Raw genomic sequence first — 20,589 nt, forward strand, 5'->3', positions numbered from 1 at the left:
TAAGCTTTGTTAGTTCCAGGTTTAATATGCGCAATAAGTTCATTTCAATACATTTTGCAATAAACATTGAACCAGTCCGGCCCTCGACTAGTACCGATTTTTTTATTTTGGCCCACTTTGTATTTGAGTTTGACACCTCTGCCTTAAAAGATATTGACAATTAGAAAATGACAAAATTGGCCACTAGATGGCAGTCTCATAGCATGTCAAAGTCCATGTGTCCACAAATTCATCTAACTTTATGAATAATACTTTTTTACATGCAAAAGGTACTTTATTTTCATTCAGATTACATTCAGAGGTTGTTTTTTTTCTTATTTATCAAAGACTTGATCGAAAGAGAGAAACACCACAGAAGTGCACAAAATTATACTAAATGTAATTCACTTATTTATTTATACATCATCTGCAGTAACATCAAGAGAAATTCTCTCTGAGTCCATCACATTTGGCAGCTATACATTAATCCTGGTACTCATATCAATGTGAAGCAATAGTCCAAATGAAATACCCTTGTACTGTGTGGAAGACGGGCTAAAAGTCTCAGAAAACAAATGGCTGAATCTGTCATCAGCCGTGGAGAAGTATCTGCTTCATGTGGTCAGGCTTCCCAAATTTCGTCCTTGGTAATATTATATATTGATTTAATGGGGAGAAGGGCTAGAATAACAGTTGTGGGCTGTCAGGACACAAGACAAAAGGTTGTTTGGGGAATGCCTCTCGGTGCAGAACTGAAATAGCTGTCGGAAGAATTTGTTTTATTGAAGTTCCATTCAGATCAAATGAATACCTTTGGCATTTCCCTCTGCTTTTCCGTCTCTATTTAAACTGGAAAATAAATTGGTACTCTCCCTCATGTAGGTCTCCTCTGCCTGCGTGATATCAATCACACATGACGCACTTTAGACCACACCCCCTCCTCCCAAAGAAACTTTTCAAGAATACGAAAGCAGTATGGAAGATAAGAGAGGAAGATCAACGGACAGAGGACGTGTTGTGACGGGTGTTTATGTGACTAGGCATCCTCATTTTTAAATGTGTGACATGCTTCCAGATTTGTAAAGCTTTCTTTGGGGCCTTTTGCCTGAATATCTGCCTTATCTTTGGGAAAACTATCCAACGTTACTTATCTTTTATTTCCTCTTTGTGTTTGAACTTTAAAACCTCTGTAATTGTCTCAGCTTTTTGCAACATGGAGGATATGCTATATACATTTCTAACAGTCAATCTTATATTTTGTATTTGTGTAACTTTTCTGCAGATATCTTCTCGATAGGAAATGTGTTATAAGTGGTATAGCGTTAAACATAAATAGAGACAGCTAACATTTGCAAATTGAAATCATATTTACATTTTTATTTCTGGGTTCATTTGTTTTCCCTCTTGCTGTCATGTCACTTCACGGCGACGTCTCTTTAAGGCACGAGTCTTCATGGAGATAATTGACAAATAACAGAAATGTCAGATGAGGTAAATGTCATCACACAAATAAAAGCATGTCTGGAAAAAAATGTCAAAAGGTGTCACCTTGACTTTAAGAAACGTCCTCTTATTTACTTAGAATGTACCGTATTCCTGTGTGACAGATGGCATATTAAATATTAGGAGAACAAAACTATTTTAAAGCCCGCTTTCTTTTTGTTAAAAGCAAATCAAAAATATAATACACTGACACCCATGTACGCACATCTTTAAGGGGAAATAAGTTTGCACTGATTCAACTGGTAATTCATTTAATGAGAAATACATGCAGTGTATCCAAACTACAAATCATACTATTTGTAAACCCAATGAGTTACTATTTTCATTTGTATTTGTCTATATGTACAGTTGTATATTACTTATTTTAGAACATATATAAATAGAGTTGACTTCACACAAGAAACAATGACTTTTGAGACGTCTTATCAGCAAAATAACCGGTGTAAATAAAAGAAATGATGCTGGCTGAACCAGATCTAGGGGCTCTACTTTTAGCATCCTTGTATTGTGCATGCCGGCTCCCTGCTACACTCTCATGGTTTACTGGGATGTTGAATGTATCTGACATGACAGGTCAAATGTCTGCTGTAAAAAGATCCTATTGTATAATTGATAGAACATTTCCTAATGATATGCAGATATGTTTTCTAAGCTCATTACAGGGCTAAACTGTTGTTGGGAATGGCTGCTGAAATCACATGAATCAGTTAAAACACCTTCTGTATTAACATCTCAGAGAAATAAGCTGAAGGGGAAAGCACATCTGAAAGAGACACAGCCAGTTAGGCCGAGAGATAGAGGGATGGATATACTGTAAGGCCCCAGCGGCTATGGAAGAGCGACCCACTTAAGTCACTAAAGACTGCCAATGTGAGGCCCCTGCTTTATCAGCAAATCCTGGCCATTATACGGCTAATGCCAAGCATTGCCTGTGACATCCCCGGTCTTTCTCCAACACGGTTAGCTTTAGCTCCTGTGTCAGTGGAATACACCCAGCTTCACTTGAGGACAGCACAAAACAGTGCTTAGTGTTTCGGAGGGGGGAATCCTTTTCCGCTTGATAAGTATACTGTGCAGGAACAAATCTGACACTGTAAGGTATTGTTATCAAGGGCAGGCCCATTTCAACTCCAACAACTCCTTTTGACATCATGGAGGGCATTAAAAGAGTTTAAAGGGTTTAAACTTTCAAGTTTTTAAATGTGCACTACTGATGTGTTAGAGTAGTTTATTTGTACAATATGGCACAGGTGCACTGTTTCAAATTCAATTCATGCAGAAGTACTAACAGCAAACTTATGCAAGCCAAAAATACTTCAATAGTTTGAGACATGTAGGCTACTTATTTCCTGAAATCCTATACAAAAATAAGACAGTTTTTGGCACTCATAATAATTACACTATAAATGTCTACAGTCCCGCTCTTTAGAGGCCTTATGGTAATATAAACCCTCCTAACCCTGATAATGACTGTATCATGCTCGTTGCATTGAGCCACGCAACGCCATGTGCTTCCTATTTTGAAACTTGTCATTCATATTGTGTCAGTGTTTTATAGTTAAGTTGCAACAGAAATAGACAACAAAGAATAGGATTAAACAGACCACACAGACAGACACATAAGCACACACACATAAGGGCTGTGTGCGTGACAGCTCTAAGCTTTTGTTGTGTATTGTCTGACAGCAGCAGTAAAGTAGTAATTGAGAGATTACCTGTAAGGTGCTATCATGGCACTCCTTTATTTGAGCTCTGCCTCATTGGCCACTGAGAACATTACTAGTATGCGTGGGAAGGAGTCATACATCGAGGTTGTTACTGTAGTTTGCCTTATTTTAGCTCTTTTGAATCTGTCGTGAAGGATTTGCTCGAAAAATGGCATTTATAGCCAAAACAATGTCCAATATAATGTTTCAATTACAGGTAGATTTCATACCTTGATTCTCTAAAGGCAGGGTTGCAACGTCAGATGTTTTTTAGATATAAATACATATTTATTTAAATCAAAATTCCAGGCTCCTCCAACAATGCAACTTAATAAGAAACAGTGCAATACTTTTAGAAAAATAGAAATAAACAACGGTGCAAAATAATCAGTATTTTCATAAATGTAAACAATATTTTATAAAATCCTAGAAAAGGTGCAATAATACTCATGACCTCGCGGGCCTGACAGAACTCACAGATTTGGATTCAGCCCTATCCTCTCTGCCACAATGCTTTTTTCCGTGTGCCAACATTGAGTCAACAGTCACTTCATGTGGTTATGGGCTGAAGGTAGGGGGAGATATTTCTCTCAGACCCCGTGTGTTTACCCCCTAATCCCTGAGAAGAAGTTCACAAGCATGAGTAAAGTACAGGGATCTTTAGCTACCTCCCAAACCTGCTCAGTTTACCGCTCCCCGGTTTTTCACAGCCACACGGGGCTTGGGTAATTCCTGGGAATGTTTTTTTTGTGTGTGTCGAAGTAAGAATATAATTGGTATGAAATTACAGGTTACATTCTTAAATGGAACAATCGACAATGGTCTTTACAATGTGAATGTATGCCCTTTTTTTTTTAGCAATGTTGTTACTTCTATATATTAAAACATTTCCCAGTAAGATTAAAAGAAAATACATTAGTAGCAATGTAGACTGTGAATGGTACCCAAATAATGCACTCATGGTAGCAAATATAGGCTTTAGAAATATGTGTTTTATTCTTTTGTGTACCTTTGTACATAAAAACCTAATTGGTAAGATATATTTTGAACTGTATTCTTTAGGCCAAAAAGAGGATACTTAAACTGGGCTAATGTTATTTTATTTTAGGATTTAGCAACATCAATAATTGCGATTGTAGATTGCATCTAACTGAATAGCCCTTCACTCATCCCTTCTTTTACAAGACATCGGTAACAAGCAGCCGAATTAAAAATGTTCACGACCTTTAACTTGCCGAGAGGCCATGCTAAAAATAATGCTATGAAAAAAGCCATGAAATGTAGACAATGGCTGCAGTTACTGGAGTTTTATATGACAGAACTATGGCGGCCTTTAGGTAACGTAAAAAACACCAAAGACCTTCCCTATGTAGATTTGAAGGCGGCATTATAAAGGCAATACAATGTATTCTAAGCTTCAGGTGATTATACTCAAATGAAAACATATTTATGAGATATCATTGAACATTACATTTCTGCTAATAGATATATCCCTAAACAGATTAACCCCTAAAACACACTGGCCCTTTCAATCAAGACGAAAAACTCAGAAATGGTCTGATTGTATTATTACTACTACTAATAATACTTAAATCACGTTAGCCTGATTGCAGCTCTGTGAATGTGTCAGGCATAGGGATGTATTTCTCTCCTCTCTTTTTGAACTGCTTTGGATGAGAGTGACACCTGATGTAAATGGCTAAAATGCAAACGTCATCTAAAATGGATGATAGTTCACTTTTCCTTGAACCACTGAGAAAAATGTTTTTGCACTTGTTGTGTTTGGCCCTGACCAAGACTGGCTCTGAAGACTTCTGAGTTGTTATGTCTGGTTTGTTACATTTGTGTCTTTCTTGATATATCATCCAGTGTGGCTTCAAATGATTCTCAAGGTTGTGGTAGGACAAGAAAAAATCTAAATGAGTGTGTGGTGAGTCATAGTTTCTTGTTATACTGCCACAGTAAAGTACATCACTCTGTTTTTCTCCTGCTCCTCCTGACAACTCACAATCACTGCTCCTGGCCCGCTGCCAGGCCACAGAAGGATTTGGCCAAAAGCAAAAAAATACACTTTGAACTGAAAACAGTCAAAACACTTATTTGACTGGTAATTGTGGTAAAAAGAAAGAAACCTGAAATGATCCATTATAGGTGCCCATGGGCCCATTACTCATTCTCAAGCATCCCACAGCTTTCTTTTATATTTTGGCAGGCAGTATTGAAGTGAGTAATGCTGAATATATATTTAAGTATATTTTAAGTATATATAGCCTGTAAGGAGTCAAATGAGTTTACATAGCTGACATGAAGAACTAACTAACCTCAGATTACTTGAGAGCATCAATCTAACCCTAATGATACAGTTTAGCAAGTGTCTATATCATAAACACACATTTATTTTTAATTGTCAGCAAATGTTAAATCTGATTGAGTGTTGATAGCCCGTCAATAGCCAACCATTATTGGTTGATAACAAAAAATGATAACCCAACAGAAAAGACAAGATAAAACTTGTAAACACATATTATTCACATGTTTCAATGGTACAACACAAAGTATAAAGAGGTGGAAACACATTTTAAATAAAATATCTATATAATAAATAATAATCAACAATGGCAACAAATTAAGAAGTTGAGGACATTACATTTAAAAACTATATACATCACTTTATTTAGGCCATAATAAATAAATATGATATATTAAAAAAATATGTATGTCTTGCAACTCCACAGGCCTTTTCTTTCTCTACTTTTAGTGAAGTATAAATGTACAGGTCATGCTGGAGTTTGGATATCATGTTTACATAGAAAATACAAATATATTGCTAAAGTTTCTTAGGCGAATCATTTTGGGATCATTTTCAATAGCCTATAGTGTAATGGAAATAATGTTTGTAAATGGGGTTTAATGACACAATAGATTAATGGTTGCAGGATGATCCTTTTTTTTACCCCCTGTAGTTATTCTGTGAGTCATCATGTTTTTCTCCAAAGTATACGACCCCCTCCTATCTTGACTTAAATTAGCATAGCAGCAGAAATCCTGAATGCCTTCGGGAAGTTAGTTTTTAAGAAGGTTCACATTGTAAGGTCAACTTCACCGCTAGCAAAACACACAGATTTAAACTTTGGGAGCGGATTTAACATAAAATATGTAATCCTAAACAGGGAGGTTGGACATGGACAATATTCTCACAAGCTCACACTGAGAAAGCCAACAGTTTGCTGCTGCCACCGCAGCGCCGCCGCTTTACAAGAAGTCTCTCCGTCGCCCCTCATCTGAGCTGGAGTCTCGGTGTGCTTCGTGTTTGCCTATACTTCCCAAATCCCTGAGAGCAAACAGGAGCAGGGGCAGATTAGCTTAATATCATCCTTGGCACTATATACACAAAAATGAAATGTCATCCGTGCCCCAGGTATAGTCAAAATAAGAAAGTCAAACTAGGCCTGCCCTGCTCTATAAAGTGCAAAGGGCAACATTTTACTCCCCAAATAATCATCTATCTATCTATCTATCTATCTATCTATCTATCTATCTATCTATCTATCTATCTATCTATCTATCTATCAACTCTCTACTACTGACAGATGCATTCGAGTGGAGCCATAGTAAGAAGAAAAAAGACAAATTGGATTTTAATCAATAATCTGGCTACTTCTTTGTGGATGCCATGTGAGTGTTGAAGAATAGGCAAATGACTGTGAATAAGAGCTAAAGCTAATAAGCAGGCCATCGCTAATCTCTTAAACAAACCTCCCCTCTCCCTATGTGGCCTTCTTGCTTGCATTATAAATAATGTATATAATGCCTGCCTGCCAGCCAGCCACACACACACACACACACACACACACACACACACACACACACACACACACACACACACACACACACACACACACACACACACACACACACACACACACACACACACACACACACACACACACACACACACACACACACACACACACACACACACACACACAACACTCCCCCTCAGTGTCTCTTTTGACTTCTGAGTTCTGAGTTGGAGTTCAATCTGGTCCCTCCCCCAACCTTATTGGTTTACTTTAATTAGTGATATTGAAGGCAGGGGCAAATGAGGAGGGGTGGTGGTGGTGGTGGTGGTGAGGAGGGGTGTAGTAAATACTGAAAACAAACAAGAGAGCTGAATGGAGGATGGCGGCGGGTGCAGTCCCGATGCCGCTGTGCAGACGGAAGGGGACACATGGTGTAAGCAAACACTCGTAATTGCATTAGATTCCCCTGGCACATGGGTAATCTAGCCTTCCTCTGTCCCAGAACACAACAGGACACATCTCCCGCTTCTCTCACTCTTCTTTGTCACTCACTCTCCTCCACAAATTATTAATGTAAAACCTACAGTGCTGTCATTGATCATTCAGCAGGCATGATAGAGGACTAATTATCATTAAGGACGCTGAGGTGTGGAGTGCCAGAGAGTGTGTGCTCACAGATTCACTTGCTTGTGTTTGAGAAATGCAGCATGTGTGTGAATGCATGCATAATTGTGTCTGTGTGTGTGCACGTGTGGCTGTGTGAGTGTGCGTGCATCACATTAAACAGTTGTCCTGTTTGATATTTCATTCCTCAGCCCACATGTCTGGAGAGTATGAGCAAACACATTTGCTTGAATGGGATGTTCCCTGAGCAAACGGGGGAAATCTGGCCTTGATATGAATATCAGTGACAGTCAAAGATAATTGGGACGGGATGTTTTGGTCCTTATTGAGATGTCCGGTGTACAGAGACCTCAGAAAGTGACAAACAAGGTCTGATATACATTTTAAAAGGATCTGGTATTGACTTTTTTCAGGAGCACTTCATTAAGTTCAGAGATGAGTGTCATTCAGCTGTAAAAACAACAAGATCCACTAGGTGGTGTTGTGATATCCACAATAACCAAGATCCACACATTCACATTCTCCAAGCTAATACGATCAAATCTTTTTAGAACATTTGTTTGCTACTGCAAATACACACAACTTTTCGAAGAGTTAGTCCAACAATAAAGTCCAGATTGCCATGTTTACTTGAATTAAGCTTGTTAATCTATCTATGAAACTATACTTTGTCAATTATTCAAGTGCTTATGTACTCAGTATTCTGACAGAAATCTCGCTTTACATTAACATTTTCCTCATATTCCTTTTGTATTTTTCAGCATTAAATGACTGCTCTTAACCAGACTGGTTTGAGTTACAGCAAAACAAGCGACAAATCCTAAATTACAAACATTAAAGCAAAGTGTGCAAGCACCGGAGCCACATATTGACAATAGGTATACATAATATTCTTGTCCTTGTAGGATCAACTCCATATGTTTTGCATAGCTAGAGCTGCTTCTGCATTAGTGAATGAAAGTGGTGCAAGACAGGCCGTGTCAGCTCACCTACACAAACATAAATGAAAGGGACGGTGGAGGAAAGTCTCAGATCTCTGCTGGTGTTTAGCGGATATGTGAGGCTTTAAGGGAAAGCCACAGTGCCATCGGGTTTACATTTGTGTGGCCCCAGGGTGAGTGTAACAGAAAATAAACAATGCCTCCCAGTGATTAGGACTTTATTAAGGCACACAAAGTCCCCAGCCTATGGGGTTTATGTTTGAGGAGTGGGCCCAGAAACAATGCCAGTTAAGTGCTTTGATGTTGGAAAATGATTATATTCATACCAAAAAACTCTTCCATCAGACGGCTGTTTCAGTGACAGGCTTAGTTTTTTATTTTTCTTAGAAGGCCCTGCCACAAAATACAAGATGACTTTATCACTCAAAGCCGACTGATTTGTGCACACAATTAGCTTCTATTGACCGCCCCTATAATCACTAGCACTCGGATTAAGACCCGCACAAAATGCCTGATCTCTAATGACTCACAAACAAACAACCAAGGGAAGACAGGAGGGAGAGCACCAGGAACACCCACCGAGTTGCTTTTAAAGTAATAACCTTAAGCCCTGGACACCCCAACAAAGTCTGTCATGTCTAACCCGGCTCCTCACCTGTTCGGAGGCAGCCAAAAAACCTCGGGTAATCCCTCGTCCCCGGGGCACTGGAGGCAGGGTTACCCACCTCAGAGCTCCGTCCTGCCCCGACAAGTTAGTGTACTGCAGGGCCCTCAGAACACCCACAGCCAAAACTCTGTGCTCCCCTCAGGGCATTAAGATGAACCAAAATTGACTTTCAATTGTTTTATGAGAAGAATAAACGTGAATGTAAGAATAAAAAAAAGGCAATGTGTTAGGTTAGAGAAATATAGGAGATTGATCAAGATAAATAATTAACAAGTATCAATACTAAAATATTTAAATACTTCATACTTAAGCAAATAAATAGATAAATCGGCAACAAAATATCACTTTAGTATAAAAAACAAGTGCTATATAATTATGTTCTTGCATCATCATTGTTGATTTAATGTTGTAGTTGGACAAACATTTTTTTTCACCACATATTTGTTTTAACTTTCAGTTTAATCTGTATACAATGCTTCATATTTTATATGATGATACGTTCTCCTTGTAAACACTTGAAAACCTATAACATCTGAAGAGTAGCTTATCTTATCTTTGGCATTTAAGTAGTAGTAAGTTGAACATGGTGTAGTAGAATATAGAGTTAATGGAACATATTGTAGTAACATATCTTTGTACATTTAAATATATATTATAATGACCTAAGTGTATGCATTTAGTAAGTGAAGTGGACTTGAAACTGTGTATCTATAAATCAGGAACCATGTAATACTTGGAATTAAACTGTAATCACTGTCTTTCTGTAGCAACACATCTATTCATTGAGCTAATCTAGCATTCATTTGTGGGTGGCATGGTTGTGTGTGAAATGTAAATATGACTGATAGGAGGGATGGGGAGCTGATTGATTTTCCTGCCTCTGTGTGTTCCTGTCCCTCCCGGTTCCAAGGCCTCACCTCTCGGCTCATTAGGAAACAGAAGAGCCCGGTGAAGAGGGATCAGCTCTAACCACTAATTGGGCGGTTTCAAGGAGAGCCTGAAACGGAAAATGTTGCTTAATGATCAGTTGCAGCATCGCTCTTTGGAACAAGGTTGAAGTTTGGAGACATTGAAGGAGAGATTATTTTTGTTGGAATCTACAGCTCTGCACTTGTTCAAAGCATCATAGTGTGTTTTACTAATCTCACAGCAGGAGCATCAAGAAACAACTAGTTCTGGTTGTGCAAAAATCAAATGTATCTTGTGCTGAGATGTATGTGACTGTTTTCTTTTGAATGCAGTAGAGGAGTACATGCACTAGGGGGCGCAGTGTTGCAGATTATCATGTGTCACTGCAAGAGTTTCAGACAAAGAATCTGGTAAAGCTGAGAAGGTCTTCTACTGACGGAGACACATCATACAAAGAAGCATTTGAATTATAACGTGTCAAATTAAAAACAGATATTAGCCGTTATTTTAAGATATTTTTTGTTTTATTTAACTTCTTTATCATCAATTATATTAACTATTTCGCCACACTTCAAATGTGTATAATAGTACACAGTTATGCTTTTATGGTATATACATTACAGAATAACACATATTAGAATAATTAAACCATATTAAGTATACTAGAAGTGCAAATTTCAACCAAATAGCATCATTCTTTAAAACTTGGTGTCATCATTTTTATTGTCTAAAGATATACAATATGATATATAGACTCTTTATATAATATATTATATTTAATGTTGTCCCATGTGCAATATATTGAGGACTCCCTATTTATGTATTGAAATATATGAATTATTGATTAATAGTTACAATAGCATTAATTGATGCAACATAGCTTCAGAAGGTGTCATCAGTCACAGAACCGTCAACACACAAAATAACAAAATATATTTCAGAAAGTACTATCAATAAAAAATCTTTAAAGTAGGGAATTCAAAAAGGTCTCCCGTGCGGATTACAGACAAAATAATAACAATACAATTATTTTAACCTGTTTTGTCACTTTGTTTTGTTTCCACACAGTTCCTTATTATTGGCTTATTGTCATGTGTGATCATATTCATAATATTACACAACATGTGAATCTAGTCAAATGTTTTATTCCAATTACATAATACTAGTTTATTTATTTCAAATGAATGTTTTTTTACTATGTCCAATTATGTTCTGTGCATTTCTTAATTGAATGAAGTGAATCCGTGTTATAAGATTTGCCATTTTAAATTATGAATGATCTTGTGAAGTGAACATTTTCATAATATTTTATGAAAAAAGTGTTTCCAGAGATCAGATTAGAAAAGCACAGGGTTAACTGACATGGTGCTCAGATATGAGCTGCCCCTCACAGCCATTAGTCTCTTCTCTTATCTGTAACCACATTAATCATGTGGCTGCATTCAAGCTTTTAAATGTGATCCAAGCGTCCATGTTCACAATTTGTTGAATGCTCAGATAAGAAATGAAAATGTAATTCAAAAGGAGCCTGTTCAATTTGCTACAGTAGAAGCTATTTATCTTGATTTGCATGAAGAGATGCGCTCCGCCATTTTATCTACGACTGGCCTTTTTGTGTTTGTATATCTGTGTGCTATTCAGTGCATGTGTACGTTTGCCTCTTAACTTTGTTTTGTTCATACATACCATGCGTGAAGTGAATTTATTTTCAAAGATGATTCCCTTGCTCTTCAGTTCATTTGGACATTATGTTTGTTTTGATTTGAATTCCTTAAATCCTCTTTCACTGCTACGAGTAAAACTACTTATTAACTTAAAAACAATAATTTCCCATGAGCATCACTCTTTGATGCTTTCTGCCAAAACATTTTCTGCCATGCACAATATTTCTTTGAGCCTTAATTAAGAGAATGAGGATTTAGTGTCCTCCAATCGTATCACTCAGAGGACAAGTTTGAACCCTAGCTTTGCAGATCCAAATGAAAATGAGTATGTTTAAACTGGGAGCCAAAACATATAAGCCTAATGAAAACATGCTTACTGCCAAAACTCTTTATTGTGTAACATTAAAAAAATCCTGCCAGGATGTGTGTGTATGCATTAGAGGTGTGTGTGTGTGTGTGTTCTCACCATGTATAGAAAGGGCATTATTCAGAGTAGATATAACCGTATTTTGTTTATACAGTAAGATGTTTTGTATTCAAGCTGCTACTAGGTTTAGGATCTTTGATATAATCATTCTAAGAAGTTTAGATGCCATACATATCTATGACATGAAATCAATTGTGATGTAACGTAGGCTACTGTTAGAAAAATATGAGTTGTTATCTACTGAAATGTGGCAGTATTTTTTCATTGTTGCAGATGTTTTTGGGCATGAATGTCATTTGTGGTTCACTCTTTATGACTTACATGAAACAAACACTCACATCCTTATTCGATAGGCACTCACTGTCAACATAAAAATAGACAAAAACAGATTTATGTACGAGAAAAATGTCCAGGATTGACTGAAATGGTGAAATATTATTTTGACGAGTAGCCTACAACTCACAGTATGACATTTTCATTTTGGTGGGATTGGCCTATTTACTTACACAATTTTTGAAGTGAAATCTTTTGGATGATTTACTACTATTTACTACCTTTTTCAGACACGCGATAGTTGTCCCATAAAACAGTTATATTAATTGCCCTTAAAGTTGAGGGAACTTGAAGACTAAATTAGTCAAACATTGAGTTAAAGCAATTTAGAAAAAAACATAAAAGGCAAATGACAACCTGTTTTTTATATAACTTTAACTCCAATCTGTAGGCATTACTGTGACTCATAAAAACATTAGCTATTTCTAAAAACACCTTTAACCCTGAACACCAGCCCCTTTAGTCCTAATGTAAAGCAGCTTCATACCAAGAGCTGTCTTGACTAAATTATGACCACTGATGAGTTATGTCTTTGCCGTCAGGAAGGGATGTGCTTAAAAAGCATTCAGTGGAAAACGCATCGTAAACTTTTACGACATTTTAAGGCATAGGTGAAAGGAAAGTGCAATAAATCTTTGATCTTCTTCTCGGGATGCATTCGCTCGCCACATGATTTCTCTGCCATGTGGAGGAGGTGTCAATCAAGTTGTCTGACCTCACAGCAGGTGTGTGGGTACTCCATAAAAGTGTCTGTTTTAGCACTAAAATCTGAATTAAACAATTAAATTCACCATAAAAACGTATGAAGGGTGTCATTGAGAAGTATATCATTGCAGAAGTGAAGCAGCAGAGAAAAAGGAGAGTGTGTGCAGGTGAGTGAGAGAATGTGCTTCAACTGTACTTCAGGTAAACCCAGGGAGATTACCTTATTTTCTTTTTCATTTAGAAGAAAGGCCTGACAAAATTGCATTCAAAATCACATAAGCACTGAGCTGAAAATGACTCAGTCCTCTTCAGCAAGAAACAACAACAAGCCGGCAGGTGACAAATCTGAACAGATCTTGGATAAACAAAATATACACAAATCTTTATTTAGTTTAAATCTCGCTTATTGAAATGTGCACTGAATTCTCAAAATATCAAGAATACTAAGAGTTGGGTTCCACCGCACTATCCAGGGCATCGAATAGCTGCTGTAAATACATTTAGAAACTCACGAGGCTGGGCACTTGGACTTTACAGCATTCCTTGCAGTTCACAGTTTGTACATAGTGCAGGTTTCGTAAATGTTGACACAATTCCAGGGGGTTTCCAATGATCTTTTCCCGCTGCGTGCGGTTACACGGAGAAGCAAGAGAAGATTAACCTTCAAAGGACTGCGCCTGTTTTGTGTAATTAGGATAATCTGAGGGGTTACAGTAAAATCGGAGCCCTTTCAGGATATTGTTGTCATATGGAGGTGCCGTCTGACGGTCTGAGTCAACATACAACAATTTAGTCAATTACATTCCCAGTGTATCTAAGGCTCCTGTGATAAAACAAAGCAATTTCAAGATTTGGGATTTTTTTTAATAGACTCTCTGAATGTTTACTCTGCAGTCTGTATGTTCATCAATTTGATACAATATAAAGCATCCTGTCTCTTTTAATGACAGTAAGTGTCACTTTAATGGATCTAAAGCTGATTGAAAGCTTTTATTTCAGTGTGAGACAGTTCAATTCCCATCTTAGCAATGAGAGCTAATGGCTTTTTGGTGACACAACACACCCTCTGTCGGCCATATTGTGAGCTCTTGGGCAACAGTTTGCGTGATTATTGAATTACTGCACTACATAATATACAACTTGGCTAACTCAACATAATTCCTCATTTCCGTGCAGTTTCTCACTGAAACATTTGGCCAATTAATTACATTTCAGTTTTCAGAAGCTTATCAGTGTTATCACTTCTAAACAACGAATGAACAAGTTCTTAAAAGCAAGGTGAGCAATGGTAGGTTCCCAAACAACAAGCTTGTAGCCATTGGGGTTACTCTTTCAAATCAACATTTTATTTTGTTTTGAATTTATTGCAGTGCCCTTACATCAACAATCTCACTAGTGACCTGGCCGCTGCTGGAGATTTGGGACCTTTTGTGGTATCACTCTCCTGTTTGCCATGTTGTACCCTTGAAGGCCTCGCCGCTGACGATAACATGATGTTACCCTGACAAATTCTACACTCACTCACCTACTCACTCACTCGCTCGCTGCTATTTCAGCATGTAAGAATATACAACTGCCACAGCTACAACAAGATACCCATCCACTCAGCTGTTGATTGAGAGATCACTAACTTAAAGGGATGTTGCCAATTCTAAAAGGTGCAGAGATGGAGATAAATAGATGTGGAGCTCCTCAGCATTACAGGCGGCCAAAACAAGAATCTTCTCCCCTGTCGCCAGAGCAAACAGAAAAGAGGAAGAAGGACGTCAGCCGCTCCTTAACGACAGGTAGAAGCACAGCTGACACAAACTGTCACCCAACTCCCAGAGCGCACTGGGGCAGGAGATTTGCAGTCTGCCTTATTAGCATATGCTGCAAGTTTGAGCAGGGGCGCCCCCATGAAAAGATATCACATTGGTTACTTAAACATTTCTTTCTTAATGTTCTAAAATTGTTTGGGCCCCTGTCAGTCACGGGCCCTTAGAATCGTCCTAACGTTTTACCCCCTTACGGCGCCCCTGAGCTTGAGTAGTAGAAGCACAGCGCCTATAGAAAGCCTCTTGCAAAGCTGAGAAGGGAAATATATGTTGCTACAATTAAGTTAAGTAGGGAAAAGGCTATTGACATGTTCTTTACACTGTGTGTAGTGCATGGGGTGCTCTGTCATCAGTCAGAGTCATGCCAAAAGATGCCTAACTGCTTCGGAAAACGGACAGTCAATTCATTTTCATATTTGAGGATTGTTTGATTAACACACGTAAATCTTTCTTTAATGTTAGACTTTTCTCAGCACTGTTTTAAAAATGTTGTTAACGGCATATTAACCTTTTTAATTATCTCAAGTATTCAAACACGTTATTTGACGATAACTTGATAGAATTATAATTTTTTTATCAGAAAAAGTGGTCTGACCCTGAACATCAAACATTGACTTTACTGTATATACTGTACTACTGCAGGCATTGTGAGTAACTCTATATTGCACACAATTGAAAAGGCCTCCTGTAAATGTTAATTTCCCAAATAGAAATCGTAACGCTCTGCACAACGGGTAATGAGCGCTGGCACTTGACCGACTGTTGTTGCTGTGGAGATTTGGGTATTTGTTCTGCAACAGCTTCACTCTCTCAACAGGGTACTTAAACGACTGTAGATCCCTCTGAGGGACACTAGCATTGTTGAGCTAGCTCTCTTAGCCCACAGGGACCAAAGTTGACGTTTGTTTTGGACTAGAGTTACCCATTACAGCACACTCACAGAGATGATATTACATGATGGATGCTGCACGTATGTAGCCTTCAAATGATGTCCATTTGTGAAGGCCAGGACCAAAATAACTATGTTTCTATGTTTTGCATTTACACTTTGGGCAATGGGGATAACATCGTGAATTTTAACATCAACAATTCAGTCCACAGGAAATATGAACTAATCTAAGTGTATGATACAATATGTAAAGATATATATATTTTCCAGGATCCAAAGTTTATTGTTTACATGTTATATAGAAATATGCTCCGGCACCACACTAACAATAACAGTATGGTTTGTATGCATTTGCAGATTGATTCTAAAAAACGTTTAAGAAAGATCCGCCCTCTGTGTGTGTGTGTGTGTGTGTGTGCGTGCGTGCGTGCGTGCGTGCGTGCGTGTGTGTGCGCGCGCGTGTGTGTGCATGTGCGTGTGTGCGTGTGTAAGTATATGTGCATTGTTTGTGAATTTCTGCCTCCAGGGGCATAAACCCATATCAACACCTAATGATATATTAATTTAAAATAATTTGTAATGGCCTGCCAAACATAAATGGCTGCAATGTATGCAACACTTTGGTTTGAAACATTTTAAATGTATATTAACACTGAAAATAAATGATTTGTAAATATTTGAATTATGGTTTTACTAACCCCTTTGATGTATTCAGATAAGATGTGAACTGTTTGTGAAGATGAGGGAAAGTCAAGTCTGTCTCTATAACTCTATCCTCTCAGAAGGCTAAGTGTCAATCCACAGTAAACATCTCGGGCAGGTGTACTGAGAGCCAAAGATCCAGCGTCAGCTCAGAGAGGCTCTGTGCTGCCACTCAGCCAGACAGTCAGCAGAGAAATGGAGGCACTTTCATCACATTATGTGCATTAAATCAATAAAAGGCTTAATTAATGTATAGCATGTTAACCATGTGAAAATATATTTAGTTTTCTATCAGTTTGTTACATTTTACTGGACCAATACAGTCTTTTGTTGAATTGGTTAATACACTAAAGTATATGATATGGAAAAAACATGTTACAGAAGTTGAATAAGGAAATAAAAAACGTGAGTGCTTCAGTATATATTAAAACATGGTTTATGTCCATACACAAAGCACACCATTCATGTTACATTTTCTTAAATGAATTTATCCATTTAAAAAATGTCCTTCATTTTCTAAATGTTTATTTTTCTGTATGGTATTACTACATTGGGTTAAAGAGGTCAGTGATATATATTAGAAATATTACCAATTTATTTCATTCTGTTTTGTAAAAAATGCTGTAAAAACGGGATGACATCTCCTTGCCACTTGCTGAAGTACATTCAATAATTTGTATTGGCAATTTATATTGATTTTGTAAATACAATTATTTTTATTAATAAAATAAATATCACCAACATGTATTTGTGTGTTTAATAATTACTTAAATACTGCTTAGTGATCCCTTAGACTGGGCTCTAATTAAAACTCCACCCACAGCAAACACAGACTGACCTTCAGTGAGCCGACTGCTGGCATACCATGACATGAAAAGAGAAAGTTATAAAGTCTTCAGTCCATTCATGATCAGCACCTCTTTGAAACAACCCAAATGCTGTTCTTCTACCAGAACATCCTACTTACAGACAAAGCCTGCATATGTAATTCAAGAACCCATCCTTGTCAGAAAGGATGTATTTGATACTATATTCCTTCTGAAACTAACTCTACAGGCCCTCTCAAAAAGCATCAGGGGCTGATCCAGTCAGGATTTACAGTATTTAAAGTCTGAGAGATTTTACAGTCTTTTTAGAGATTACACTGGCGTAGCAAGTGTGTCATAGTAATAAACAGTGTAATTTGTGCTTGAGACGTATTTGTCAGTTTAAATGAATAAATCACATTGCCGGTGCCAGACATACAACTATGGAAATATTTGGCTCCTGCTTTGTGAAACAAAATGGCTTCTCCTTTTCCCTCACAGTAAATACAGAAAAGAAACCTCAAAACAAAACAGTCGAGAGGATAACCATTGATCCCCATCTAAGCCACGCTCAATCACACTTAAACGGGCGGCTCTTCCTACCAGAGGAACCAGCACAAACCTTTAAGTCGACAGCTAATGCCCGGTTTAGTCCTCCCTCTCTCCCTCTCTTTCTTTCCCTCCTCAAAAACTGCCATGCTACAACTTAATACCAGACGAGCTCATGCTGGGCGGCTGGGAGTATCTATCAGGGCCTGACTCCACACACTCAGCCTTTGCTTTCCATTTTGCTGTCGCTATTCTTCCTCTCAGCCCCTCCAATTTCTCTTTTGCGGGTCACCGAACCCCGGGACAAAGTGTGTCTGCCCCACCTCCTGATCCTCGGACGCCAACACCGAGATCATCACGCCACACACAATGCTGGGAGATGACATTTCCTCACCCCTGAGGCACCCCCCCCTCCCTCGTCTGCCCTAATCCAATCAGCAAGGCCTGAGTTTTTCTAATATACTGGTGGTCTCATACTCTGACTTTATCCCTGCAGCTGTGCCGGACCGCTCATTGGCAAGATTAGGGCCTCCTCAGCTCCTCTGATCATGTATTTCAATATGAATGGGACCAATAAGGGGGTGGATTATAGCTTAGTTACTTTGGAAATCCAAGGCCCCCTTTGATGCCCCCGGGTTTGAACGGCAATGGCAGAACCCTGCATGGTCGGCATGGTGTGGCGGCAAACGCCACCTGGCAGTCAAATGTTTGCTCATATGCGCTCATTAAACAATACCACACTGGCACTGTGGGTACTGACTGTGGGCCCGATGGCGAGCCTTGGCCGCGACCAGATGGCGCCGCCGCCAGTATGCCAGGTGGAGTTCGTCGTTGCCACTCGTGAGATGCCTCATGGACGAGGGCTGGGGGTGGGGGGAGGTATGTGTGGGAGGAAGAGGAGCGTGGATGGAGCATGTTGCCAAGTAGGGAGAGAATAAACAAACACACATTGCAGTTACCTTCGCTGCTACACACACACACACACACACACACACACACTTTCTATCCCTATCTCAATTTTCCTTTCAGTCACTCGGTGGAAACATATACACTTCAGAGATGTAAGCACACACTTAATGGTGAATTATCATGAATCAGAATAGATCCCTAGCCACCCAACATCACCTGCATGTATAAATGCAACCCTCCAAACACTAGAAACAAACATTCACACGCAATAAGGTGTCGGCCCCACCACGGCCCCTACGGGAGTTTTTCATTACATATTGAAGTCTGTGTCGTCTTGTCCGCCGGCCCTCCTGCCCTTACATCTCGGGGCCTTTTGTGTGTGAAGTGCTAGAGGTGATTAATATTTGTTTTCCCTTCTCTGTGGGAGAGGAAGACCCAGCTGATCCACTGTGACCCCTCCTTAATCCCCAGCAAGTCAAGCCAGTCTCTCCATTTTCTTCCCTCTTCTTTTGGTTTCTTACTTCGGAGGGTATCTACCCCCATACTTACACTTGTGTCGGACCTGAGGATCATACCAGTTTAGAGCCACGATGACAGGCTTCTTTATGAGGGACAGTGAGCACTTTATTTGCCGTTTCCCTCCTCTGTGAAATGACACATGTAAACACTGTCGTCAAGACGTGTTGAGTTTGACATTTAATCCGAAACATCAAACAAACCAGACCGGGACAGGTTTGCTCCAACCTGCACGTTTCTTGCAAAACAGCTCATTGCGGCAGGATGTTTTTATGGACGTTTTTCCAAAATAAATGTCTCAGTGTCAAGTTTAAAAACAGACTTGGATGTCAACTTCGCAGAACAGCTACTTAATGGCCTCTGTATTGGTAACACAGTGCTCCCCAGGTAGTTTAGACAGTTTGGACAGGTGAAGGAAGCGTCTTTCTTACAGAAAACAGGAGGATATCCTGAGTCAATTGGGCTGAGATGGCCAGGTTGTGGGGTTTTGGGGCTTTGTTGAGGCCAGTGGAGGGGCTGTCTTGAAGGATTGAGTGGCTTGCGGGGTCTATTGAGCACTTGATCCTGTTGACAGATATACTGCTCCCTTTGTGACCACATGGCTGTGATGGAAATGGCAGGTGCAGTATGGGTAGCCCATGGAAAAAAAAAATCCTTTCGAGCGTTGTGTTTCAGTGGTTGTAAAAACACAGCTGTTTTCAGCTTTCTGAACCGGCTGCGCGCTCGGTTTCCAATTCTCTCCAGCTCCTTGTTGCCTTGTTGGCGTCCTCACTAAACTCGCAAACACAGTCTTATGGACTTAGCTCTTTATAAGAGCTTTAGCTGGAAAAAATGTACAGATCAGTATTAACGATCAACACTGTTGGATGAAAGCTCTTAGCAACTGGCTCGAAACCTGCCTCAGAGTAACTGATAGTAATGGGAAACTGCTCGGCTATTTAACACACACACACACACACACACACACACACCAGCCACACACACCACACACCACACACCACACACACACACACACAACGCACCAACACCTCCACAACAGCACCACAGCACCACCAAGAACCTCAAGAGACCCTGTTTATTAAAGAAGCTATTTAGGAGTGGCAAATATTATATAAAAGAAAAGAAGAAAATGAATTTGTT

General features: G+C 39.0%; 1 protein-coding gene across 1 annotated transcript in view; it reads left to right on the forward strand.

Moving 5' to 3' along the window:
- LOC104964167 (alcohol dehydrogenase class-3 chain H-like) overlaps window positions 1-1,729 on the forward strand; it is a 4,296-nt gene extending 2,567 nt beyond the window's left edge. Inside the window, exon 5 of the mRNA XM_010792887.1 lies at window positions 862-1,729. Coding sequence (XP_010791189.1) covers window positions 862-880 — 19 coding nt within the window. The 3' untranslated portion in view covers window positions 881-1,729. The remainder of the gene's footprint in view (window positions 1-861) is intronic.
- Window positions 1,730-20,589: the final 18,860 nt, after the last annotated feature.

Source organism: Notothenia coriiceps, unplaced genomic scaffold (assembly GCF_000735185.1).
Source record: "Notothenia coriiceps isolate Sejong01 unplaced genomic scaffold, NC01 NC01_scaffold00036792, whole genome shotgun sequence".
NCBI lineage: Eukaryota > Metazoa > Chordata > Actinopteri > Perciformes > Nototheniidae > Notothenia > Notothenia coriiceps.